A 27,497-nucleotide genomic window follows, 5' to 3' on the forward strand; every position below is an offset into this window, starting at 1 on the left:
GATTCCAGGAATTTCTATATTAACATTACTAACCCAAACAGTTACAAGAAAACTTCAATATGGTGCGACTATCACGCGCCACCGATTAAGCTGTCAGATCCATCATTTTGATATATTAGCTATGCTTTCAAGATAACATCGAAAAATACGCCGGCAAAACAATCTTGTTATTCGTTGATTGAATCGACATCAAAGTGTTACTTTGCGCGTTACAAATCAGAAATTGCTAATACAGGAATGACGTTCGGTACTTCACTCGTTTTTTTATTCAATTTTATTCGTCGTCGATATCTCGAATCCCCAATTACAGGCGAATGAGGAAAATTTGATCGTTCCTTGAAGAACGTCTCCCGAGTGTTATTTTAGGCAAGGTGCAGACGGTTCTTCTGATGTTTTCGGAATGTAAATAACTTTTATCGATACGATGGAATTGAAATTGGACTTGTCTATGTATGTTTTTGACCGTGGCCTTATTAATCGAAAGTTAAAAGACACAATTAATTTTAAATTAAATAACTTATTTTTATAAATAAATAAATTAAATATATTTGTCGGCCGTTTGGTGTNGCCCGCCCCGCTCCCGCGCCGCCGCCGCTCCCGCCCCGCTCCCGCGCCGCCGCCGCTCCCACCCCGCTGCCCGCTAAACTCGAGGCTGAGGCCTAATGGAGCTTTCATTCAAATTAAACGTTTTGAGAGCCGGACGCACGTCAATCGTCCATTCATGCGTATACGGAAAATTGGTTTGGTTGGCTGCGTTGGAATAAAATAACAATCACCCTGTATAGTGAGGGTTTCCTTGCAAGTGCAAAACGTCTAATTTGAACGAGACCTACTACTACTACCTAATAAAGAAACATTTGAATATCTTGTCAATAAATATAGGTCGCGCATTATGAGTTGAGGCGATTCACACAAGCAACGATGTATCTCTCTCTCTCTCTCTCTCTATAATATGCTTCGTCGTGCTGGACGTCTTGCGTATTCTGACTGATTTTTATGTTCTGGGTGCGTAGTGTGAATGAGTGGGAATGCATCAAACGCATTCGATATCGACTGCGTAAAAAAATTAAATGAAGATTTTAGTTCTTGAAAGTTTCCGCTAGGGGCGCTGTACAGTCCGTCATATTAATTACACTTTTTTATGCAGTCGATATCGAATACGTTTGACGTAAACTCACACTGCGCCACCTGTATTCAAATATTACATCAGTGCGAGTATGTGTTCGCTTCAACTTTCGTTGCGCGACCTATATCATAATAATAACTAATAAAAAGGCCAAAACAAGAAGATTATTTATCTCAATATCTAATTTCGGTAATAACGGGACGACGAGAACTAACGAAGCGCACAATCACGAAATTTGCCCTTGCCTTTAATTATTCCATAGAAAACATTATTTGACATGCATTTTTCCTAAACAATTGTAAAAATATTGTCTATATCAACACTAGGTACTGCACCAACTTCATTTAGTTGTCTGGTGCATATTATTATTAATTAATTAATTATTTGCATAAACATTAAAGATCAATTTTAATCTATGCTTGTGCTTTCACACAATTATAAAGAATGAGGCACTGTTTTTTTTGTTAACCTACCTAGCAAGCATTAAGAGATTTTGGAAAGGACCTAACATTTTATTTGGTTTTCACATTTTCCTATGATACCTTTTTAAATTGGTTTGTAAAGGAGAGTGGTAACATACTTCTTTCTGTAACGATGAGTTGCTGATAGCACCATAACTCCGTCTTTAATAGATAATGCATACAGATGGTTCAACATTACGTGATTTGGTTCAGGTAATAGCGTTGGTTCACACTGAAAAAGCAAAGAAAAAATGTTATAACTATCACATAAATTAACTACACTACCAAAATACTTAAAATTATTCATTCAAAGCCAAAATTTCTTTATTTGCATTTTAAATAGTACATACAAATTGTCAAATNCTATATATATAAAAGAAAGTCGTGTTAGTTACTTCGCTTATAACTCAAGAACGGCTGAACCGATTTAGCTGAAAATTGTCAGGGAGGTAGTTTAGAGCCAGGAGAAGGACATAGGATACTTTTTATCTCGTTCGAAATAAAAAAAAGTCTGCTTATTTATTGCCATTAAGGCGGAACAAAGTTCGCCGGGTCAGCTAGTTGTCAAATAAAGAAACAAAATTAAATACTAATAAAAAATGGTTTTGCTCAGAGTCTCGATAATTTAGTTAATCTAGACTCCAATAACTAACTTGAACAATTTAAATAATTACGGTAATGTTGACTAATTACCTTTATCAAAAATCTAAAACAAATGTCATAACTATAAATTGTATACTTACAGAAAGTGGTGTATCTTTGTTCAGTATGACTTGTAACAAGTGTGGTGGGAGTATGGGAGGTCCCGTCACCTTCTCCCAAGGCTTTGATTGAGGTATTTCCTGAAATTGTTTATAGTTTTAGTACAATATTTTATCAATTAATTTTTTATTGGGTCACAGAATTAAGCCAATAGGACAGCCATTAGCTTTATTGTACAAAAACACTATGAATTAATTACCTGAGAATACTCAGTTTGTGCACTACTGTGGATGCCTTCGCTGTCTTTGGCAAGAGCTTGGAATACTTCAAAGTCAGACATCTTCACTGTGACCAAGTTATTTTTAGATCCCATACCATTGTCAATCACTTTCTGAAAACATATTTGAATTTCAACACAGTAGAACCCGATGTATGCATGAAAATTTTGTTCAAGAGTTTTTAATATATCATACTACTGTAGGATCATGACGCCATTCTCCATCAACGAAGTATTTGTACTGATGCTCTCCTTCTGGAAGATCGATGATGGTTACAAAGTCCCCGTGTGACTTTACCATAGGGATAGTTTTCCAGTCAGTGAAGGTTCCACTGATAAAAACCTACAATAAAATGATTAAGATAATATCTTTTCTTATAAAAAAAGCGAAGACATATTGTTACTAAGGTGTTTACTGCTAAGGATTACCTGCTTGCCACCACCTTCCCATTTAAAAACAGTAGGTAGTACTTTAAGTTCATCAACGTCCTTGCTACTGTCATTGGTCAAAGTGTTGGAACGTTCACGAGGCACGTTGTATTCCACCTCACTTTCAGGAACTGCTTTCGTGTAGTAAGGTGCGCCGTCCTCGATATTATTGTCTTCATCCCGACTTCCACGGATATCATCTGGTTTTTTGTCAAATGTAAATGCTTCTCCTTCTTTTACAGGTGACGATGGACCAGTGTCAGCTACTTTTGTAGCAGCTTCTCGGTGCCATTCCTTAGGTTGATTGCTACCTGCATTACCCATAATCTGGTCTTATTGTATAGATATTTCTTTCAGCTTGTTTTCGAAAAAATATTAATTCTTCAAGAAATTGACAATAATAGATTGATTGAATGAATGATTGCAAGTTACTGTCATGTCAAGTCAATGTCAAATATAATATCCACAGATATGGATTAGAGTAGATCACAGATATGGATTAGAGTAGATACAGCAAGTTGCTCGTCAAAGCGTGCCATTCCGATATGTCCAAATGGACATACATGGTCGAGTGATGTTCACGTTGTTAATTGTAATCCGATTACAACAATCGGTTACGATGATTTTACGAGGACAGTAATATGAACACGGTAGAAAGAAGAAAATATTAACGGATTGAGAATAATTGTAATAAACAGCACAAGTAACAAATAATATAATAATTAGAATAAAGTAGCAGTAGAAGAAGTATAAAGTAGCATTGTCTTTAATACAGGAAATAAAAAATATCGGAAATAGTTATCAGAGAAATAATGATAAAATCACAAAATTTTAACACCAATCCTACACTAACCAAATGTCACATTATCAATAAGTTTTTGAATTATCCCAACTAATATTATAAATGCTGTCTGTCTGTCTGTCTGTCTGTTACGCTTTCCCGCTTAAACCTCGCAACCGATTTTGATGAAATTTGGCATAGAGATAGTTTGAGTCCCGGGAAAGAACATAGGATAGTTTTTATCCCGGTTTTTGAAACAGGGACGCGCGCGATAAAGTTTTTCTGTGACAGACAAAATTCTACGCGGGCGAAGCCGCGGGCGGAAAGCTAGTTTTATTAATAAGTAGCAATATTTTTAATTCCTTTAAAAAACATTAGTTTGATCAACCGCCCACAGAAAATCATTTAAATTAAGTCGTTTAGAAATATCTTCAAAACTAGGTACCTGACTTAGCTTTATGAAACTAAACGTATTGGCAAAACTACGCATTTTTACATTTATTAAAAATAAAAAGCTTGAGTTAGTCCTTATTTTATGAAACTAGGTTAGGTACTAGGATATTTTTAAAAGTATGAAATCGACTAACGATCACTACTTTGATATACCTACGCACAATAAAAATATGATTTGAAAATGATAAGAAAATTTATAATATAGAATAAAATTTTATTTTAATCCACAGTTAGACTAGCTATAAATAACAAAATATCAGTTTTATCGGAATTAATTAATTGTCGAATCGAGTCACACGATATATTTCGATGACTTTGTGAATGCAGTACGATGATACGATTATTTTTACATTGCGGCAATCACTAAAATTTGCTAAAATGACACTAATGACGTTTAAAAAGTGGCACGCTCGGCTTCATACAATTTTTGACACATGCTGCATCTATCTATATCTGTGGAGTAGATACAGCAAGTTGATCGTCAAAGCGTGCCATTCCGATATGTCNTTTCAGCTTGTTTTCGAAAAAATATTAATTCTTCAAGAAATTGACAATAATAGATTGATTGAATGAATGATTGCAAGTTACTGTCATGTCAGTCAATGTCAAATATAATATCCAAAGACAATTTATAATAAAGCTATATCCACACACTTAGTTGTGTCGTGTCGCTCTCGACATGTTATGTTAGCAAGCAATAGTGCATAAAAAGATAGCCAATAAGGCTTGCAGGTTTGTTCCTTCTAGCTAGTCTATGACTGTGTGTCAAGTTGACATTGACGTACAAAAAAACTTCAAATTGAAAAATCGATACGAATGTTAATCGCGCGGTGTGTAGGGTATTTTGTAATACAGAAAGTTAGACTGAATTAAATCTCTAAACGCATGGATCTTCAATAACTGTGAAATTACTAAACCATTTAAAATGAATGACGAGAAGCAACCACTTCTAACAGGACCTAACACTCCTATTGATAATAGTGATATACAGAACGTCGAACTGATTACCGATCCAACTGTGCCTAAAGATGAAAAAAGTAAAAGTGAATATCATCCAGCATCTGAACGGATTTTGGAGCATCCGACATCAAATTTTGATACGATGATACACCTTCTAAAAGGGAATATTGGCACAGGTATACTGGCAATGCCAGATGCTTTTAAAAATGCTGGTCTATTATTTGGTAAGTGAATTGATGAACAGGTGGTTTGTGATCTTAGATTAGAAAAGTTAGCTATCTTTTCGATTCACAATTAAATGAAAGAACCAAAGAAAGTTATTAAGAAGTATATAAAAGTAGAATAATTTAAAAACCATTTTTTTATATTTATATCCCAGGTGTGTTTGGTACTTTATTTATGGGTGCAATTTGCACGCACTGCATGCATATGCTTGTTCAGTGTGCCAATGAACTGTGCATAAGGAATCAGAGGCCAGCGCTAAGCTTTTCAGAAGTTGTGGAAGATGCATTCACATCTGGACCAGTTCCATTGAGGCCTTACGCAAAGAAAATGAAGTGAGTACACTATTTCGACATGTAAAGCTAACTTTAAAATTACTTTTCAAACTGATATTTAAAAAAAATATTATTCATTTCAGTGTCGTAATATTGCTCTTGAAAAAGTTTTATTTTTTTGTTACTTAATCAAATTTCACATGGTGGAACAGGCTTTGTTAACAGCCTTTGTATTAAACGACATCATCTGAAAAATAGATTAAGTATGTGTGATAAAGTTTATCTGCTATGAACTCTACAACAAGTTTTAGCCATTTATTAAAAATGTTGGCATGTTCTAGCATGATTGTTAACTCACACTATTTGTTGTTTCAGGAGAGTTATTAATGTATTTCTGGTGATAACACAACTGGGATTTTGCTGTGTATATTTTCTGTTTGTTGCAACTAACCTTCAGGATACTATGCATTTTTTCCATATAAATCTAAGTGTTCACACTTATTTAGCTTTATTATTCCCAGCGATATTAGCAGTGGCTATGGTGAAGAATTTAAAATATTTGACACCAGTTTCTTTAATTGCATCTATAATGACAGCTTGGGGATTAGTTGTAACATTCTATTATATATTGCAAGATTTGCCACGCACTAATACTGTGAAAGCATTTGCAAGCTGGCATCAACTGCCTTTATATTTTGGGACGGCTATATATGCATTTGAAGGCATAGGCGTGGTAAGTTATAATACTTTTAAGATAAACATGTTTTTTAATCTATCATCTGAATATTTTAAGAGACAACACATTACACAACTCCATGTTCAATGTTATTTATATTGCTACCCCAGGCATAAGGTTAATAAATGACAAAATAATGCCTACATTTTTATTTGTACTGATAATTTGGTGATTACCAAAGTATCCATATCTGTTGCTGTCCAAAAAAATTATCAGTTCTCTGGTTTCACATAAAAAAACAAATACCTGGGATGTACAAATATTTTGTCTGCCATGTGTGTGACCTATATTAGTATTATTTGAAATTGGTTGCATGATAAATAAATTACATTCTTGTTGAGACTACAAGATAACAAAAAGTCTGGTAATAATTGGTTGTGGGAACATTTCATATAAATTGGTTACACAATTAATATTTACTTAATTTATTTATTGTGTTGGTAGGAAAGTTACAATGACATTTAAGCAAATATTTATTTGTAATAAGCTGTCTTTGCATAAAGTATTGCTCATTATAAAGTGGCTATTAATCAGTCAAGACTGCAGTTATCTCATAGATAAAAGGTAGTTGTTAGTGGCTGGTTAATTAAAAGGGGTGTCATCGGAAGTCCTGTTATTATAGTAGCTAGGATTATATCTATATATATAAAAATGAAACCCGTTTCGCGTTGTCACGGCATCACGTGTGAACGGCTGAACCGATTTCGATAATTCTTTTTTTTAAATGTTTGTGGAAGTCCAAGGATGGTTCTTACGGAAAAAAATATTAAGAAAATCTCTACGCTAAGGCGGTACGAAGTTCGCCGGGTCAGCTAGTAGAAATATAAAATTGGTTAAATCAAGCCACTGAAAGTCAGTTGCATCCATCCATCCATGTTGCAGTATTAGCCCAACAATCAAGTGGTTAATGAGGTGTAAAATAAACAACAGTACTGGTTTTCTAATCTAAAAACGTCCTTTAACTCGCACCTATACGTGAAAAATTACGAGTCGTGCGGGGATGAGTTTATCGCGCGCTTTTCTCTAAAATTGCATAAAACTTGAAGCTAGTCAGTCAAAACAATTCAAGAGTAATTATTTAACCAAGATCTTTTTGAACAATGAAAGTAAAAATACTAGTTGCACCTGTACTTGTACCTTGCTATATTTTTTTTATAATATCAGCAGTCGCCCTTTCGTAACGTAGTAGCTTTCGCTTTATAATATTTACTACCAACCCTCTTTTACGCTATCTACAAATGTGTCTCTACCCTCAATCTTAAAATGAACAGATATAGATAACAAAAATTGCAGGTTCTTCCATTGGAAAATAATATGAAGACTCCTGAAGATTTTGGTGGCTGGTCGGGCGTTCTAAACACAGGAATGGTGATCGTAGCCGCGCTATATACCGCGATCGGTTTCTTTGGGTACCTCAAGTATGGTGAACATGTACTGGGCAGTATTACTTTGAATTTGCCAAATGACCTGTAAGTATACCATATTTCTTCCATTATTTTGTTCGTTTCAGCCAAATGATGTCCACTGCCGGACAAAGGCTTTTCGGCTCTGCATTATGCCCGCATCCAGGTACTTCCCGCGACCTTTGCCAGATTTCGGTCCACCTAGTGGAGGCATGCCCATCTTCCGGCTCGTCGAGCACTTTTTAGCCCCATTGGTCATCAGCTCTACAAGCTATGTGCCCCGCCCACAGAATCTGAAATGAGATCCACAGGATAACTAAATTGCTATAGCCCGCAAAACTCATAAACTCTTTTAATTCATTACACACATGCTAATAAAAATAACTGGGTCTTGAGAAAATTTTATTAAGTCTCACTTACGTCATCACCTAGTGGTGGTGACGTCATAGCTCGCGTATGGCATACTTTTCCGGACATTTGAAATAGGTACTCCTATATTGAGCTATTTAATATGTATACTAATACTCGTATCTTGTTATAAGACCGCCAAAAGAGTTTATTACAGAGTTTACGTGAAAATAGTCATATCGTTTCTTGTTGATCACATTCACATTTATTTATTCCAAAAACAAAATACATTGTATAGGAAAATTAGTTATTAGATCTCTTCTTAACAACAATAACAACTAATAGATTTATTGCGGCGTTATTAATCATAGTATCGACTACTATTTAATATAAATTGGGTTAAATATTCATAGCTAAAGGCAATTTCACAAAACAATTAGGATATTGTAATCCAGCGCCAATATTCAAAATTTCCAGATTGGCGCAAAGCGTTAGAGCAGTGATGGCAGCATCCATCTTCTTGTCGTATGGTCTGCAGTTCTACGTGCCAATGAACATCGTGTGGCCTTACGTTAAGTCCAAGCTGACTTCCGAGCGAGCGCTCAAACATGGCGAGGCGGTGACGCGATTCGCGCTCATATTCATCACATGTAAGTATTGATTATATTATGTTAACGATCTACATTTTCAAGGCCTCTATCGTAAACGAATACATTGTTCTAATAATGGTGTTTGATTAGGTATGCCAGTGTTAGTACGGAATATTAAATGATATTCAATTTTTTTATATAATTTCGATTATTCATGCTCATAAATAAAACCAAATTATAAATAGGCCTACTTAGATACTGTCATGTACCCAAATTTTAGAAAAACCGGTCTGGTACATATCAGATGCGTGCGTAAGTCCGCGTGATCTGCCAAAATTAACGAATGCTTGTACGAATTACTCATCGCCTAAGTCGATGAACAAGTTTTAGATAAAAACGTTAAGAAAATTCAAATCTCTGATTGTGTAACGTTCCATGCAGACCTCAAGTATTAAGAGTCCAAAACCACATCCCAATCAATTTGTGATAATTCGCATATTCCTTTACCTCGGAGTAACGTCTGTTTCCCATTTCAATTTATGTTAATTGTAATTATGTATCACGATATGATAAGTTACCTACTTCGAAATAAATATCGAGCATAGGTTATCAAACCGAATGCGGTGGGGATCTCGAATCATATTTGGGTGTACTGAAATGAGGGCATTGAGAGCATTGACCATTCCTATCCAGTGTGATTATTTGTTTGTTGTAAAAATAATAACTTTTATCTTTAGGATTACAATTCCCATAGACATAATAGATACAATTCACAAGTCGTGCTTGCCATTATATAAAAAAAGTTTAGGCGCAAAATTCGCGACTCGCAGTACGAAATATTTTATTATATTGTTTACAAACTCATTGATTGCTTTATATAATTTAGATAGGAATTATCGGTAAAAATGTTAAGAGTTGAACTTCCTGCAATTTTTTTTTCATACAATAGGTCGATTGCGAATCGTCCGTTTTGCCCTCTGCCAAAAGACGCACTAAAGAGTTTCGTAAATAAATAACATTAGATTGCATTAATTTGGTCATAATATTGTGCTCGATTGATAACAATAACGTTTATTATGTTATTGCGGAATCTGCCTGTGCAAACAAAAGGAATAAATACTCCACGTCTATTATATTGAAATATTACAATAACCAGCAATCGCATGACGGATATTATTGCATTTATCTGTCGAGCCGCCACGAGGGTGAGGTCATCTAACTCATTATCTGTGCAGTTTCAGCCGCGGCGCTAATCCCCAACTTGAGCGGTATTATTTCGCTGGTGGGCGCTTTCAGCAGTTCGGCGCTAGCGCTCATTTTCCCGCCCTTCATCGAAATCGTAACTTTCTGGCCCGACCAGCTCGGGAAGCACGGGTGGAAAATGTGGAAAGACATTTTCATCATCATGTTCGGCTTCACCGGGTTCGTTTTCGGCACCTACGCCAGCCTCGGATCGATCCTCAAATACCCATAAGCATATTTTAACCAAAGTTTAACGTAATCCACATGTATTCGTGACAATAATTGTATGTAGAATTATTTCGAACGATTTTGCTTTTTTACGCAACTTTTAATAGCTTATAGGTATCGGTAATTTAGCATGACGAAGCTAAACTGTTTTTTGACTATACATAATTTTAGTTTTAGTTTTATTTTAACATTTGGAAAGGAAAGAGACATTCATGCATAATAATTTATTTAAATTATTCGTTGATTGATGAAATACGTGTCTAAGATGAGANTCACACAAGACATGTCGTATTCGTGTTGTTTTTTCGCTGCTTAAATGTGTCAACTGTGTGAAGTTTTCACTCGAAGTGGTGTAACAGGGTGTGAATGTGTGCGTGCCGGCTGTACGTACAGGCAAGCTGGTGTATCCTAATGTCACAGTATTTTGTTGATGAGAATCCGTCCGACTTTTTTTATAGGTCCATGTTTCTCTTTTAATTATTTTGTACCTGTCTGGTATTTTTTGCTTTATGTGATATATTGATTAATGTAGATATTTGTTATGTATTATTGTTGAAGTTTGATATGCTTGCTTACAAAACATTGCATAAAATATTCTTAAGATTTTAATAGTGTATGTAACAATCGAATATAAAATGTATCTGAGATAATATTAACTTTATTTTTATAAAACGAAAATTCTAATATTACTACTGTTATTAATATATTGTATCACAATTTAATTTAAAATNTGTAACAATCGAATATAAAATGTATCTGAGATAATATTAACTTTATTTTTATAAAACGAAAATTCTAATATTACTACTGTTATTAATATATTGTATCACAATTTAATTTATTAAAATAAATCAAAACGATGTGAAAAACCACAATAAAGCAAAAACTTTGCACTTTTGCTAATATATCTAGCTAGACCATGTTGAACCTACAGATTTAAATGTAGTATGTAGGCCTTTGTTTTGCTATTATCAAAAAATATCAAAATTTACTTACTTTTTATAGTTTTAATAAAGATCAATTTTAAATATAATTTTATATTTTCATGACACAGGGTCAAGCGCCTAGCATTTATGAGTACATAATGTATGTAAAGTGTTGCCAGTTATTCTTACGGTTACGTTTATTTGGATGAGTATTGAATCAATTTATTTAGACGAGTACAAGTACGGAATTATTGCTCTCTATGTGAAAGAAAATTTCAATCTAAAAAAATATTATTTATAAATTGTTTGTCATCATAGCAAAACATTAAAATTTATTGCTAATATCAATTTTATTTCACCAAATTGGACATGAAAGTATTTCGAGAATGTTGTTTCCAAAAATGATTATTATAATTTTTATGAAATGATTTGCCACTTAAGATGATAATAAAGGTTTTTATTTGGGGATATTTTATGACTACATTTCAATATGACATAAGTGAGTAAAAATAATTAGCCCTATGCGTAAATTCCTGTGAAATTACATTAGACTTCACAACTGCATTGATAAAATAATATATTATTGTGTGCTATTCAATCGTACAAGTTGTTGTATTATATTGTTTAGTTGGTAAATGTTCCCAATTCCTTTATGCTCTGGCTGTGTCCATTTATTACCTGTAGTATGTAATCTTCTTTTTATTGATTGTGGCTTTATAAATGTGTATTTTACATTTTTATTGTAAATGTCATGTGTTTGTAATGTATTTTTATCGTGTATTGCATCTCTATTAAATTAATCAAGCATTGTATGGAATATAAATAGGAGCATTTCATGTCAAACTTAAAACATTTAAAGATTCCAAACATTTGGAAGAAAAATATTTATAATTCATTTTTTAATATAAAAGTTAATAACAAATTTCTGTAATAATTATAGTAATCCATTATTTTTAATATTCATTGACATAATAAATGACATGAAACGTCCCATAAGATAAGAGATGAGATCAGTTTCCACTATAAATCGGCTGTACGAGCTAGTTACCCTTGCTACTTTGTCTAACTTTAATCTTTGATAAAGATGTAAAAGTCTTCTCGACTTAACATGAACATTGAGGCTTTTTAAATATACTTTTTACATTATAATAATGATAATTTTACATTAAATACATTAAGAACTCGTAGTGAGTTTTAGGACCAAAACTAGGCTGGCTCTGAGCTTCTGTTAGTTTGTTTTCACAAAATACTTTCAATAAAGGCTACGCGTGTAGTATGTGTATCGCAATCTTGTAACCGCGATGTACCTATGATCCCGCAAAAATAAATATAGAGGCAAAATGTTATGTCGAGGAGACTTACGAAAAAGTATGGTACCTTTCCTTACCCATATAAAATAACTACCTACTTCTGACAAAAAAAGATAAAATTAGCTGTTAAAAAACATTTATCTGGGACCTTAAATTCGTACCTGAAATACGTAGAAGTAGTTTTTGTAGGTCTTTCGATTGTTTTTAGACCTGTTATAGGCAGGTACAGTCGGCGTAAAATAGTTCGTGACATCTAAAGTGGCCATAAAGTTGACAACACAACTTTTCCATTTATTGTTACAACTAGCTTTCCGCCCGCGGCTTCGCCCGCGTGGAATTTTGTCTGTCACAGAAAAACTTTATCGCGCGCGTCCCTGTTTCAAAAACCGGGATAAAAACTATCCTATGTAAGAACATAGGATAGTTTTTATCCCGGTTTTTTTTGTTTGAGTCCCGGGAAAGATCCCGGGACTCAAACTATCTCTATGCCGAATTTCATCAAAATCGGTTGCGAGGTTTAAGCGGGAAAGCGTAACAGACAGACAGACAGACAGAGTTACTTTCGCATTTATAATATTAGTTGGGAAGATGTGTTGCGAATTTTTTGGCTACTTTGGGTGTAACGAACTATTTGACGCTGACTGTACACCTTTAGTCTTCTGTCGTAGTGGAAACCCCTCTAAGTCTCAAATTATGCATTTTCTATAGAACACCATGTAATCAAGTTCATTATACCGTATGTATACGTATTATCATGTACTATACTGCACTTGTACGTTATTTATCAATGGACATATACATTGTGTGTACATATGAAAATATAAAGCATACATAGTTATTGGTGTGATTTTTTTGTATGTTACAGTTTTCCCAACGCCCCTTCATTGCTCACTGACAAGACAATACTGAAACAATCGCCGTGACCCATATTAAATGTGCTAAATGAACATTGTTTCGTTGTGCCAACTTTGTGCACGGCGCAGTTTTATCCTGTCAAAACCATTTTGTATCTCATTTTGGCTGTTGTCACAACACACAACAGTGTTGTGCCACCTAGTTTTTGTAGATTTCCTGCACGCGGCTGCTTTCAGATCAGTCCATGGTAGTTTGATAGTAGTACCAAATATGTGTGACCATGACCATAATGATCAAGTGCATGAAAAACAACCATACCGAAGTGAACTATATTTCTTTATTAACTTTATTTATGATACCTACCGCATAGTTCTATAGGAAATAACTTATATGACTGTCTTTGTAATCGCTAAAACTATACAATCAATATTTCTATCTTCATTCATCTAATGAAAAACTGTGGGACGTGGCACGTGGCATAGTGACGGCATCGGCATAGTGGGTGGATACGATCCGACAAGTATAGTTCCAAAATACTGGACTGTCCTGTCGATGACATTGACAGTGGGGCGCCACCGTCAATACCGGATCAGGCCTGGCTCACTCCGCGCGGTACATCCGATAATTACCTACAGCGAAGCGCCCCGCCGCACAGTGGTCTGANTATAGTAGTGCCAAATATGAGTGACCATGACCATAATGATCAAGTGCATGAAAACCAATCCTACAAACCAACGAAGTGAACATATTTCTTTATCAACTTTATTTATGATACCTACCGCATAGTTCTATAGGAAATAACTTAGATGACTGTCTTTGTAATCGCTAAAACCATACAAATATACAATCAATATTTCTATCTTCATTCATCTAGTGAAAAACTGTGGGATGTGGCACGTGGCATAGTGACGGCATCGGTGATCGGCATAGTGGGTGGATCTCTAATCCATGTGGATGGTGGATACGATTCGACCATGAAGCTAAAGATAAAAATGGAGGGCAAAGTTGGAACAAATACTTGAGTCAAATACCTACTTATATCTATCTCGCTCTCTGTGGCCCTACCTCTCTTTTTAGTGTGAACTGTAGTATTGCTATCTTCTTATTTAAATCTCCTTGTAAATTCTTCGAAATAGCCAATTCACTAACCAAATCAGAAGTTCAACAAATAAATAATTAATATTTGAAACTAAGATTATCTAGTTAAATAAAAAATCACAAAATTGTCGGCCATTTAGGCTTAATGTGTTGGCGAATCAGGGAATTACAATCCCAATTTCTGGGTAATCTCTTAGGATAGTATAGGAACCTAACCTACTATGAAGGTTTTCCATAATGAATGCATACTTACCTACATACGTACCTCATTACAAATAAGTATATTAATTATTTTTTTACTAGACACTACTATAGTTCCAAAATACTGGACTGTCCTGTCGATGACATTGACAGTGGGGCGCCACCGTCAATACCGGATCGCTGGTTCAGATTTTTGCCATGTTGGAAACCATATAGTTGAACGATGGTAGCGCCCCCCTGTCATTGAGTTTGGCGGGACAGTTCAGCGTGGGTCATCTTTAGACAGCAACCCTAACAGCGTAAGAAGAGTTCAGAGGCACGCGATAGAAAGAGACAAAACTTGTAGGTGAATAAAATTGTAGGTACGTAGTGCTGTGCGAGCTGAATTCCACTGTATCGCGTCGTAGCAAGACTCGCATTTATTTAAATCGTCTTGCGGAGTAATCCTTCTGTACCTGTACTATTACTTATTCTGTGACCGGATCGCTGTTTCAGATTTTTGCCATGTTGGAAACCATATAGTTGAACGATGGTAGCGCCCCCTTGTCATTGAGTTTGGCGGGACAGTTCAGCGTGGGTCATCTATATGCTATTTTACACACGAGCGACTGTCTGTTTATTAGTAATCTGCAATAATCTCATGAATCGTTAAATCGTACTAAAACTCATTAAAATAAAACTATTAAACAAATTAATCTTCGCCAAACCAAGGATACGTTTTTTTATCAGATGAATGCTTACTGAAACTTTATGCCACGTGCTTAAATTTCCGAACGAAAAATAAAAAAAAGAATATGAGCTCTATGGAGAAATGTCATTCACCGACAACAATTAAAAAATGTCGGAATCGTGTCAAGACGGTAATTGTCAAGGAATTAACGATTATGGGCCCGACGAATCACCTACGAAACTTATCGTCAATTATATTCCTGAAGTTATGACCCAGGATATGATGTTTTCACTATTTTCGACAATGGGTAAATTGGAAAGTTGTAAACTTATAGCGAACCGAGGCTATGGGTTCGTGGAGTACACTTGTCCTGAGGATGCAATAAAAGCAAGGAAGGCGTTTAACGGCCTCCTGATGCAGAATAAGACGCTCAAAGTGTCGCATGCACTCCTCAACCCGGAACTGAAGCCGCCGTCGAAACCGGAAGCAGACTGGAACCTCTACGTGTGTAACCTGCCCAATGAACTGACCTTGCAGGATTTACATGGTCTATTTGCACAATTTGGTAAAATAGTTAATTCCCGTATAGCGGCAGGTATAGCATTCGTTTTATATGAACACCAATATGAAGCGGAGAGAGCCATTCAAAATATTAATGGTTCAACTCCGCCTGGATTTTTACATCCGTTAACTGTTAAGTATGCTAATAAGAGTAATCCAAATAAACATAAAAACCTTAACAATAATTTTACTAAGAATTCCTTGGTGAAGCCTTATCATTGGATTAATCATATGGGTGCTATGGGTGACCACAACTCTCCGAGTACATGGTCTATTTATATTTATAATATTGCTCCAGAGGTGGAAGAGTTGACTCTGTGGCAGTTGTTCGGTCCTTATGGTGCTATTGTGTCGGTTAAGATAATTAAAGACCATCAAACTAATAAGAGTAAAGGATTTGGATTTGTGACTATGCGAAATTATGACCAAGCCGCGATGGCGATACAAGCATTAAATGGCTATGTTCTTCATGGCCAACCTCTCTCTGTGAGTTTCAAAACACAAAAAAGATAATGCTGCGAAGAAAGACTTGAACAAACAATATCAATACAGTAATTAATAGACGAAAAGAAATCATTATCATTAATTGGCATTGACATACACTGCATCGAAATAGTCCTGAATTCTGATTATTATTATTATGTACACTAACTATTTGTGAAGTCGACATTTGTTGAAAATATTTTATTACTTTGAGCTATCGACATTGTTAAGTTTGTTTCTTATTATGAATAATAATTTATTCAGTTTGCTCGTTAAATGTTTCAAGTTTACTAGAAGTTTAAGATTTGTATTGAAAGTGATTGTTGTTTGGAAGTTCAACATCAGCTGTAAGCTATAAAGCTTTCATTATTTTTATCTATTATTTAAGTATAATAAACCATTTTAAACAAAGTGCTTTTACAAGATCTTACTAATTGATAAGCCACATTGAGATGTTTAATCAGCTACTAGTTTTAGTTGTACACTTTTTTATAACATGATGTCTATTTAGGTAGTGAAACGAAATCTAGATTATATCATATTTATACATTTAGTATAAAATTTGCTGAATTAAAGTTCATTTTCACAATTTTAAATGGTGTTTTGATTCTATTTATTCATTTCTCTGAATTATATTTGTAATTTTTGTATAAACAATAAAATTTGGCTCCATTCATGAATACCTACACTTCAATAAAATTATTTTTGCCTAGACTCTGGCAGGTCTCTCTTCGACCGATTCATCACTGAACCATTGATGACTCATTCTAATTAGTACTACATAACTGCTGCACTACTGATTCAACAAAGTTAAAAGTGGTTTGAATTTTATTGAAATGGTATAGGTATTTTTTGTTTCTAACATTAAAATGGCTTGTATTCATTTTATAACTTTTAGTTAATTTTTAAAACCGTGTGGCAATTGTGGTGAACTATTGGCGATAGGTAACCTAAAAGCAGAAGCGAATCTTTGAAATGTTATTTTAGTTCACCTAACTAGATGGCGCTAGTAGTTCAACATCATAAGTATGTAAATACGTAAGATTTTCAGATTTACACAAATTAATTGGGAATTGCTTAAAACATTGTGATTGTACCTCTAATTAGAAATAAGATATATCTAAACTCCCTATAATGAAAGAATTATGGATAGTCTAAAATTTATTTTGTTAGAAGTTTACCTAATCAATGGTTGGGTTTCATTGGCGGTCAGGCAGGCATAGATGCATCTACCACCACTGCTGCTACTCTTAAAAAAACCTTAATAGAAGGTTTATAAGAGTTGCAGCGATGATAACGAGAGGTCCGACAATCTAAGTTCGGTTTAAAATAAAAATAATTGGTAGTGCGTTGCGGTAGGTAAGTATACCTACTTACTGATTAATATAATATAATCGACCATGGATTATACTTATCATCACATTAGCTCTCTCTATCAAGATTGTCTAATAAAATTCGCAAAATCACTAGGCCTTTTTGGTCTCACGTGTTGCAAACACGTTTCTTTATCATGATAAAAACACGTGTATACTCCGCTCCTTACGCACTAATTTACTACAGTAATAAATTAATGCGGCACATAAGTATGCTGAAGTTACATTAATTAACATGACTTTCTTTTCATGTTTTTTGAATAGGTTTTGCAACAAAAATGTATCGTAGGTTTTAATACAAACAAAACAAAAAAGTCTCACTACCGATTGACATTTCTTATGGTCATGCATGGCCACGCTTTTAAAAATTATTTTAGTAATTACTGATAATGACAATTTAAGTGATATTGTATAAGTTCTAAAAAAGATCAATCATCAAAGGCTTATTGCCTTTGGAAATTATGACCTCTATCCATCAAATTATCACAAAAAGTTTGTAGAGACCAATGAATGCGAAACCTAGTAGTTTCATCCAAATCCGTTAATGAATTCAACGATCAACAATTATGCAAAGATTATCACATCAATTACAAACGACTACTTACTTAATTAATTAATAGTACTGCAGAGGTTTTGTGCCAATATGTTCTTTGATGAAATACGGCGCGGCGCATGCTCCTTTCAAACGACGTGGATCGATAAGCAAGTGTTTGGACTTTAGTGACTGCATGTCACGCAAGTAATTGTGATCCTATTTTTATTTGTATTAATTAAGTAGGATTTTAGTTTCATAGTGTGCTAGTTAGCCGGTGAAGTGGCCGTGGAAGGGGAGAATCAAGCTGTGGCGGGGGGCGTCGGCCTCGCCGTGAGTAGTAAGGTAAGAAGAAACCCCGATGATGGTACTAATTACTGAGAGGTCGCAATTAGACAGTACGTAATTTGTTAAAATAATAAAAAGTTATTATCATGAATTATGCTTTGTCCTAGTTTCGTACCTACATTCGCACCCTTTTGCGTGGCCTTTAACGTCACCGGTGACCCCATCGAAGTTAACCAAATTAGATCCCTACTTAAGTACTTACCTATACCTATACTTTAATAAATTAGTATTAATTAATAACAATAATTTATTTTACATATCTAATTAAAGGGAACTAAGTAAATAACCATCATGCGTACTAACTTGGACTAATAGAATAATCGTCAGGTACTTAGATACTTAACCCACTCCCTCGTAGGTTAAGTAACGCCTAGTATTACAGATGATACAGTAATACGATAGGCCCCTTGTCAATCGAGATTGTTTTCCGTGACTTTACCCTGAACTTCGTTTGTCCAGGTATACCCCAGCCCGGGGGCGGCGCGCGGCGTCTGGGCGCTGCCGCAGCCGCCCCCGTGCACCATGGCGGCCGAGGAGGCTCTGCCCCCGTGCTCGCCCATGTCGCCCGACGCGCCCGCAGCGCCTCCAAGGACCATCACCAGCTTCAACCATCATTCCGATCTTCACCAACTCATATTTGAAGCTGTGCGCTCCGGGTAAGTTTACAAAGTATCGGTGAATATTGACTGTCGATTAGAACCGACAATGCTATAAGTACGACCCTACCTCTTACCGTATCGTGGAACGTAGCCTAGGTAAATTCATAAAAGCGGTTTTTATTTAAGCTCTTTTTTGTTCTTTTTAATGGCGTACCAATACAATATCATGTCGCGTCATGGTCTGCCAGTAACTCATACTTACAGAAAAAAAATACAATTTGTCACGTTTTTAAATTACCCACAGAAATCGTTAAGAGACAAATAAGTGTACTTACAGTACATGTTACTACGAACGTACTTTTTTAAACCATAGCCCTACTAAACCCTNTAAGTAAACCCTAAACCGATTGTAGACGTAACTTACGCCCGTATTCTCAAACATTACTATGAGGTCTCATAGCACGCGTGGATGCACAGGGTTACACACGAACCAGTCACAGAGCTCTATTCAACGCTGTGTGTTCGATTTGCTGCTTCACTTAAGCATCGTTTGTGAATAGGTACGGGCGTTAATTCCTCCATTGGATTAAGTAATCGCCTGTTTTAGTTTATTAGGTATGTACCTATAACCTAATAACTTTTTGCAGTGAAGTATCAGAGATCGAGCGTCTAGTGGAGAAGCTGGGGGTGGAAGTGCTGAGCGCCCGCGACCAGCACGGCTACACCCCCGCGCACTGGGCGGCGCTGGACGGCAGCGTTGCCGTCATGCGCTACCTCGTCGAGCGCGCCGCGCCCGTCGACCTGTCCTGCCTCGGCACTCAAGTAAATACAAAAACCAGGCTTAACTAATATTTTCTGTTTTTATACTTTGGCCGTGGAAGCACTTCCAAGTCCAACCGCCAATAAGGTACACCTGCTTTCAAAAATAGCTTCCGGTACAGACCGGCTCCGAGGAATAGGTTTATTTGGACGGCCGATTTCACTCGTGAATTCACATCGAATCATTTAATTTCAAGGGCCTTCGTGCTGGCTGGCCAATTCCAATTTAATGCGTACTTAGTACTGACACGCAAGTTAGAAACCATTTAAACTTTATTTTGTTTAACCAATTGACCACTTGACGGAACTGACACTCAACAGTGCTAACTGCTATAAATTACCTAGTCGGGTCTGCAATCAGTAATGTACATACAATTACCTTCTCATTTTCATTATAGGGTCCACGTCCCATCCACTGGGCTTGCCGCAAAGGCCACGCTTCTGTGGTCCAAGTTTTATTGCAATCAGGAGTAGCTGTTAACGCGGCAGACTTCAAAGGTATTAAATTTAACGAAACAACCATTTACAGCTATAAAATTATCACTCCACGGGATTTTACAAACAAAACTTTTATAACGGTAAATAAGATTTATTTACCCTCCCGTCGTTTCAATCAATTCGGTTGCACTAGTCATTGTCGCGGGACGCGGGCAGACTGAAGAGATGCGGCGTCGTCTGCCCGGTTCGATGAATTTTCTTCACCCACCCGCATTTGCACAATATTTTCGTCAGTGGTACAGTCAGTCCAACAAACTACACTAACAGTGTCCGAGTTTCTTTGAGACGGCCTACTTAGAACGCGATTTGCACTTCGTTATCACCGGATTGACCGGATTCCATGCTGATGGTATATTTACCATGTTAGGTTGATACGTGAAGCTATTGAAATTAAAAAGTACAAGAATTTCAATCGAGAAGGTGGATTTAATTACCTAATTGCCCTAATTGTCTGCCCGCGACCATGATTCGTGCAACCGAGTAGAAATGTAGGGAGGGTAAATATCTTATATACCGTTATATTTTATAGTAAAACAAGCAACATAATAGTTTAAAATAATATATTTACAGCTATACTTCATTCAACATAGTCCAGTAAATATTATAATGAAGGTATACTTTCAGGTTTAACACCGCTAATGACAGCCTGTATGTATGGGAAAACGGCTACAGCAGCCTACTTGCTAGGCATGGGCGCTGCCACCAGGCTCTCAGACATCAATGGAGACACCGCACTGCACTGGGCAGCGTACAAAGGCCACGCAGATTTGGTCCGTTTGCTGATTTACTCAGGAGTCCCTTTGCACTGTACGGACAACTTCGGTTCCACGCCGCTGCACCTGGCGTGCTTGTCAGGCAATCTGACCTGCGTCAGGCTGCTTTGCGAAAAGGTAATATTGGCGCTCTATCTTAGGCTGAGTTGCACCACCTTACTAACCGAAGTTTGACAGCCTTTTATGACGTTTGTTATACTTAAGTAGTTAAAGTAAGATGGTGCAACCTAACCTTAGTAGAAGTTGAGACAAGTACAAGGGCTCTCGATCAGTAAAATTTTATAAAANCCGTGCAACCGAGTAGAAATGTAGGGAGGGTAAATATCTTATATACCGTAAAAAGCAACATAAGTAATAGTTTTTAAATAATATATTTACAGCTATGCTTCATTCAACATAGTCCAGTAAATATTATAATGAAGGTATACTTTCAGGTTTAACACCGCTAATGACAGCCTGTATGTATGGGAAAACGGCGACAGCAGCCTACTTGCTAGGCATGGGCGCTGCCACCAGGCTCTCAGACATCAATGGAGACACCGCACTGCACTGGGCAGCGTACAAAGGCCACGCAGATTTGGTCCGTTTGCTGATTTACTCAGGGGTCCCTTTGCACTGCACGGACAACTTCGGTTCCACGCCGCTCCACCTGGCGTGCTTGTCAGGCAATCTGACCTGCGTCAGGCTGCTATGCGAAAAGGTAATATTGGCGTTCTATCTGAGGCTGAGTTGCACCGCCTTACTTTAACCCTAACTATAACCATAACCGGTGTTTTTTGTATGAAGTTTGACAGCCTTTTGACGTTTATTATACCTACTTAGTTAAAGTAAGATGGTGCAACAAAACCTTAGAAGTTGAGACAAGTAGGACTGTCGAAAATTCGGACTGTTCATTTGTTTTTAGGTGAAGGCAGAACTAGAGCCTCGGGACAAGAACGGCAAGACGCCTCTCATGCTGGCCCAGAGCCACCGTCACGCCGAAGTGGTGAAGCTTCTCCAGAAGGAGATGAAGCGCAAGTCCCATTGGATGCCGCCGCTGTCGGAACTGTGGGCGCTGCTGTTCGGAGGCGCCGGGGACTCCAAGGGACCGCTGCTGTTCTTCTTGGTCTCCGTACTTTTGTGGGCCTACCCGATGTATGTTATTCGCGTAAGTACTCTGATCTTTTGAGTCTCATATTTTTATTTTTCCTACTATAAAAGTTAATTTAAGATTATTGTGATTTCGTGTTCATTCATTGCATGTAAAAATGTTTGAGGAGCTAGGCCACTCTCATTTTAAAATCAGAATGAAATAGATTTAGCCTAGGCGCAAACCATCGATTTTTCGTCGGCCGATAGTTTAGTCGGGCAGTTGATCAGTATGGGCATGTATGGAAGTGCGCACATTACACCGATTTGATTTGGCCGATTAATCTTCATACTTAATTTAAAATCGGGCACAACTATCGACCAACTAAAAACCGGTGGTCTGCGCCTAGTCTTAGTAAAATAGATTTTTAAACTTAAAATCGGGATTATTGGATTGCGGTGAGAATTGAAACCACACTTTCACTTGCCAAGCGGCTGCTCTCACCGCTTAAAGCTAAAGTGACCTACTTACTTACTGATTATAATTTCCCAGTGCATACCCCTAACCTGGAACACTCTACGCCTATCGCACTACTGCTTCCTCTACTGGAACGCGATCATGTGGCTGAGCTGGGTGATCGCCAACCGGCGCGACCCGGGCTACATCCCGCAGAACTCCGAGACCTACTACCGCGCCATCCGCCAGATACCGTACTACGACAAGTGGAAGAAACGGAACGTGATCCTCTCACGGCTGTGCCACACTTGCCGGTGCTTGAGGCCGTTGAGGTAAGTGACAACGGGGGCGTTTGGCCGAATATAGCGCTAGTAAGAAAAATGGCGTCCTTTTAACAGCTTTACATTATTTAGCAGCACTTACCGAAGTGCTAACACTGCTAATAAAATGTATCCAATGGGTAACGTCACTTTTGAAGTTAGCAAACGTGTCCCTGCCAAAAACATGATAAAGTTTTCGGCGATTACCATGGCGATCGCCATTTTGCTAAAAATTTCTAACAAGCGCTATTTTCGGCCAAACGCAGTCAATAATAGCCCAACTGCAACGGTGCCGGTGTCGCGGTTTTGGATTAGCCGACTCGGGATCCGAGAAGGGTCCGTGGCCGAGTCCCCCAGTATTTGACGCACCCGTGGTGGACGCCCCCGATTTAAATAAATTTAATATCATGTTTTTTTCGGCTTTTGCACTAAGTACAGTCAACGAAAAAAGTTTCACAAGCTAATTATTATACTAAACTATGCATGTTTGACGCTATTTATGCAATCTGGGAGCAAAATTTTAACCCAAAACCAGCAGTAGTAAGAAACAAAAAACTTTTGTAGGAATTATTTTCATTTCATTAGATTCATTTTTGTGTTTAATTCTACTGGCCTAATAAATATTTATTCGTTTATAAACATTTTTGTGCCTGACTGTACATTTGATTAAAAATTGCTTCAAATCGAATTTAACTGACCGGGGGCGTCGACCACGGGTGCGTCGAAAACTGGGGGACTCGGCCACGGACCCTCCGAGAAACGCTGGTTCGAACCCCACCGCCCCTGGGGGAGTTGGAATTTACGTCAAACGCATTCGATATCGACTGCGTTAAAAAATATAATGAAGATTTTAGTTTTTGAAAGTTTTTTTCCCTAGGCTAGGGGCGCTGTGGTACAAACAATCCGTCATACTTTTAATGTCACTTTTTACGAAGTCGATTGTGGTGAGCCCACTCATGCTAATAAATTTAGCCCCGATAGTTGACAGGGCGCATCTAACACCAAATCAAAACGAAGATAAAAAAGTTTCAAATAGGTAAGTACCTAATTTAAATGGGTACTACCTAATTCTTAGCTGTCCTTGAGTTTAACTCGTTTCCAAAAAAAAGTGGCGGTTCACTATTTTATTTACCCAAACTTATCTACAAAAATAACTAACAAGCGAAGTCAAATAAAAGCTTGTAAAAAACAAAGACCAATTACGGGAAGTTCCCGTACGTAAAGTATTTACATGCAAATATAAAAACTTGTGCTTTTAAGAAAAGTCAATATTTCTTATCGAAGAAGTTTAAGGACGTTTATTTAGTTAAAATACTTAGAACTCTTCCTGGTGTGTGTGGTGTGCAATACTTACCTGCACATAAATCCACTTAAGAATATCATCTTTAAGGTACCTACTTAATATAATAGTTAGTTTTAGTTTCTCTCATTTCCGCTTTTTCTTGTTAAACTTTTGAACAACCAAAGGTTAACTGGAAGAGAATACCAAAAATGCATTAAGCTTTTTGAACCCTGTTCAATGAGCAAATAAGTTTTAAATAAAATAAATACTGATAAAATTTCAGAGTTACTTAAGTATCTTGTGTGTTGTAGATCAGTAGGTAACTACCCTAGTAATAAATAGGTTTATCGATCATGGTATAAGTAAGTAATGGTAGATAATCGTATCTATTTCTTATTTTGTATGAAAATACGACAGAGCGCCTCAAACTGTTTTTATACGATTACGATAGTTACCTACTCGTGCTATTGATCTACAAAGCATCTGGCAGGTAAATTAATACATCTACAGGGTGGAAACGATAAGTGATCTCACTCGATTATTTCTAAACTATACAAGATATCAAAAAACTAGTTACTGATCCTGAAAGTGCTTCATGAGCTCTATCAAACGATACCAATAATAAGTTAAAGAATAAACTGGATCTATCCGAAAATTCAATGTTTCCGGCTTCCATACATTTGGTACAGCCTCATAATATTAAAAACTACAAAAGATATCGTAAAACTGGTTACTGATCCTAAAAGTGCTTCACGAGCTCTAACCAATAGTATTAATATTAAGTTCCAGAATAAACTGGTTCTATCTAAAAAATCAATGTTTCCATCTTCCATACATTTAGTAGGTACTATCACAGATATGGCACTCATCTCTTGATAATATTATAGCAAATTTTATAGCAAATAAAGCCTAAGAAAACATTAGGTTTTCGATAAATTATTATAAATGAGAATGTAATTTACGAGTTTATTCTAAGTTTAAAAAAAATTACTCTTCTAATATTGAGTGGTTGGCATACATTTAGTATGGAAGCTGGAAACATTGGATTTTCGGATAGATCCCGTTTATTCTGTAACCTGTTATTGGTACCATTTAAAAGAGCTCGTGAAGCACTTTCAGGATCAGTAACTAGTTTTTCGATATTTGGTATAGTTTAGAAATAATCGAGTGAGATCACTTATCGTTTCCACCCTGTATAGATTTTGTCACCAGGAAAAACGGCAGGGTTATTTCGCACCCATAATATTTTGATTGTTCTCAGAGCGAAACATTGCCGCATCTGCAAGCGTTGCGTGGCATACTTCGACCACCACTGCCCCTTCATATACAACTGCGTGGGAGTGCGGAATCGAATGTGGTTCTTTCTGTTCGTAATGAGTGTGGCCATCAACTGCACTCTCTCAATATACTTCGCCTGCTACTGTCTCCTGCTGGAAGGCTTCGGTCTTCTCTACGTCCTAGGCCTACTGGAAGCTATCACCTTCTGCGCACTTGGCTGGATACTCACCTGCACATCTGTAAGTCCTTGTTTAGACCACTTCCCTATTTAGCTGCTGGATACTTGCCAATCTGATAAGCTATTTTTAACTACAATGTAAGCACAAAAAGAGTAGGTACGGTTATAAAATGCCAAATCTATAAATTTAAAAGCTGTAACCAAGTTCTCAGTGTTTATTGAACTTGTACACGTGTACATTGCAGCTGGCTGGGGTGTTGCGTTATTTAGACAGTTGGTGTAGGTACGAGCATAAAGTAAAGATATCTAAGTAAAGCTTGATTCTTGGTCTTGAAAATCTCTTCCGCACATCCTTTTAAAATACCTACCTACCTATTAAACTTTCGTTCGCTATGACATTAATACCTACTTAGAATTGTTTTAGTCAGTCTCCATTCAAAATTAGGTACATTTCGATTATTTCAGTTCGTTTTCCTTTTATTTACCACGTGACCTTTGGTATAAATACTTTGTTATATTAATCACGTTTCATTCAATCCTTTAAGGCAGCGTTAATGAATTATTGTGGACCCTAAATGAGCTATTCAAGTACAACCAAGTGTTTCCTTACAGATACTGCACGCCTGCATGAACTTGACAACGAACGAAATGTTCAACTACAAAAGATACCCGTATCTTCGCGACAAGAGAGGACGCTACCAGAATCCCTTTTCTAGGGGCCCAATAATGAATCTGATCGAATTCTTTGTGTGCCTTCCTGACAAGTGTGATGAGCAAGACTTTTTCCACGAAGAGACCATATGATGTGAAATTACTGAACCAGGAAAAAACAGATCGAATAGGACTAAAGAAAGTATGCACGATATGTGGCCAACACCGGCGCAATCAGCAATTAATTTTAATAATTAACACCAGCTTAATTATAGTCACTTGATCTCTTTATAAATGCAAGGGGCTGGCAAATAATAGGGTATTATTATGGTGATAATTACGCAGGTTTCATAATTTACATAATACTTAATAGCTATGTTTCATTATTTATAAGTTGGTTGAACTAAGTTCATATGTGATGCAAATTTTCTTGTAAGGTGAATGTAATAATGTTAACTTAACCTTACTTATTGACTTGACGTATTTATTATGCTGTAAGCAAAAAATATAACTTAAGTTACGCTAGCGTTAACGCTAACGTTAAGCTAGCAGCACTCGAGAGTTAAGTTTTCATAATTTTTCAACATAATTTTATGAAGTAATTCAGAATTTTTGGTGCCGACTGTACCTGCCTATATTACCTACCCAATTTTTCCGAATAAATATAAAATTTTATGTGCATTTATGTGAAATGTTAAGCCATGATGTCATTAAATTTCCTCACGATAGCTATATTACAAAAACACCGGTATTTTGTATCATTAGAGTTGCGCAATGTTGCTGTACTAGCTTAATTACGAAATTGAATGAACATAAGTACACTACAATTGCACAAATTGTTTCTACTATTATAATGCGTGTGTGCTTGTAATCTAAGTACTTGAGAAATTGTGACTATGACCTCTATAATAGTAATAGCTATTTACACAACTGTTATTAAAGTTGCTACTAACTGTAAATACTCTCGTACTAGCAATTGTAAAG

General features: G+C 36.5%; 4 protein-coding genes across 7 annotated transcripts; 3 read left to right on the forward strand and 1 right to left on the reverse strand.

Annotated features, from left to right (window-relative positions):
* Positions 1–1,283: 1,283 nt before the first annotated feature.
* On the reverse strand, positions 1,284–3,425 carry alc (5'-AMP-activated protein kinase subunit beta-1). 2 transcript variants are annotated; one of them, XM_028320324.1, is made up of 5 exons: positions 2,996–3,425; positions 2,766–2,909; positions 2,549–2,680; positions 2,331–2,429; positions 1,284–1,819 (listed from the first exon to the last, which is right to left on the reverse strand). In XM_028320324.1, exons 1-5 carry the CDS (start codon positions 3,317–3,319, stop codon positions 1,673–1,675), a joined length of 846 nt encoding a protein of 281 aa, XP_028176125.1. In that variant the 5' UTR covers positions 3,320–3,425; the 3' UTR covers positions 1,284–1,672. The 2 variants fall into 2 exon arrangements, with proteins under 2 accessions (XP_028176125.1, XP_028176124.1); XM_028320323.1 differs by having other exon boundaries at positions 2,763–2,909.
* Positions 3,426–4,983: 1,558 nt separating this feature from the next.
* On the forward strand, positions 4,984–10,498 carry LOC114364237 (proton-coupled amino acid transporter 4). Its single transcript, XM_028320319.1, has 6 exons — positions 4,984–5,413; positions 5,569–5,746; positions 6,062–6,419; positions 7,716–7,891; positions 8,651–8,823; positions 9,999–10,498. Exons 1-6 carry the CDS (start codon positions 5,155–5,157, stop codon positions 10,235–10,237), a joined length of 1,383 nt encoding a protein of 460 aa, XP_028176120.1. The 5' UTR covers positions 4,984–5,154; the 3' UTR covers positions 10,238–10,498.
* Positions 10,499–15,315: 4,817 nt separating this feature from the next.
* On the forward strand, positions 15,316–16,849 carry LOC114364239 (ELAV-like protein 2). The gene has a single exon (XM_083287621.1). It carries the CDS (start codon positions 15,462–15,464, stop codon positions 16,365–16,367), a length of 906 nt encoding a protein of 301 aa, XP_083143747.1. The 5' UTR covers positions 15,316–15,461; the 3' UTR covers positions 16,368–16,849.
* A 1,243-nt stretch (positions 16,850–18,092) lies between these two features.
* Positions 18,093–27,323, forward strand: Patsas (palmitoyltransferase Patsas). 3 transcript variants are annotated; one of them, XM_028320317.1, is made up of 9 exons: positions 18,093–18,587; positions 19,050–19,246; positions 19,837–20,011; positions 20,407–20,506; positions 21,131–21,396; positions 22,184–22,426; positions 22,901–23,136; positions 25,668–25,923; positions 26,475–27,323. In XM_028320317.1, exons 2-9 carry the CDS (start codon positions 19,113–19,115, stop codon positions 26,664–26,666), a joined length of 1,602 nt encoding a protein of 533 aa, XP_028176118.1. In that variant the 5' UTR covers positions 18,093–18,587; positions 19,050–19,112; the 3' UTR covers positions 26,667–27,323. The 3 variants fall into 3 exon arrangements, with proteins under 3 accessions (XP_028176118.1, XP_028176117.1, XP_028176119.1); XM_028320316.1 differs by lacking the exon at positions 21,131–21,396 and adding an exon at positions 21,714–21,979 and having other exon boundaries at positions 18,095–18,587; XM_028320318.1 differs by lacking the exon at positions 21,131–21,396 and adding an exon at positions 21,714–21,979 and having other exon boundaries at positions 18,095–18,449.
* The last annotated feature ends 174 nt before the right edge of the window (positions 27,324–27,497 follow it).

This window comes from Ostrinia furnacalis, unplaced genomic scaffold (genome assembly GCF_004193835.3).
Source record: "Ostrinia furnacalis isolate ACB-3 unplaced genomic scaffold, ASM419383v2 OfSCF7367, whole genome shotgun sequence".
NCBI classification, from domain to species: Eukaryota; Metazoa; Arthropoda; class Insecta; order Lepidoptera; family Crambidae; genus Ostrinia; species Ostrinia furnacalis.

Coding starts and splice junctions, on each gene's coding strand:
- alc (XM_028320323.1), bottom strand. CDS start 3,319: ATGGGTAATGCAGGTAGCAATCAACCTAAGGAATGGCACCGAGAAGCT. Junction 2,681..2,762: donor GGCGTCATGATCCTACAGTA/GTATGATATATT, acceptor ATATGTTTTCAG/AAAGTGATTGACAATGGTAT. Junction 2,430..2,548: donor CACAAACTGAGTATTCTCAG/GTAATTAATTCA, acceptor AAACAATTTCAG/GAAATACCTCAATCAAAGCC.
- Patsas (XM_028320317.1), top strand. CDS start 19,113: ATGGCGGCCGAGGAGGCTCTGCCCCCGTGCTCGCCCATGTCGCCCGAC. Junction 21,397..22,183: donor TCAGGCTGCTTTGCGAAAAG/GTAATATTGGCG, acceptor ATTTGTTTTTAG/GTGAAGGCAGAACTAGAGCC. Junction 25,924..26,474: donor GGATACTCACCTGCACATCT/GTAAGTCCTTGT, acceptor GTTTCCTTACAG/ATACTGCACGCCTGCATGAA.
- LOC114364239 (XM_083287621.1), top strand. CDS start 15,462: ATGTCGGAATCGTGTCAAGACGGTAATTGTCAAGGAATTAACGATTAT.
- LOC114364237 (XM_028320319.1), top strand. CDS start 5,155: ATGAATGACGAGAAGCAACCACTTCTAACAGGACCTAACACTCCTATT. Junction 5,414..5,568: donor AAATGCTGGTCTATTATTTG/GTAAGTGAATTG, acceptor TTTATATCCCAG/GTGTGTTTGGTACTTTATTT. Junction 5,747..6,061: donor CCTTACGCAAAGAAAATGAA/GTGAGTACACTA, acceptor TTGTTGTTTCAG/GAGAGTTATTAATGTATTTC.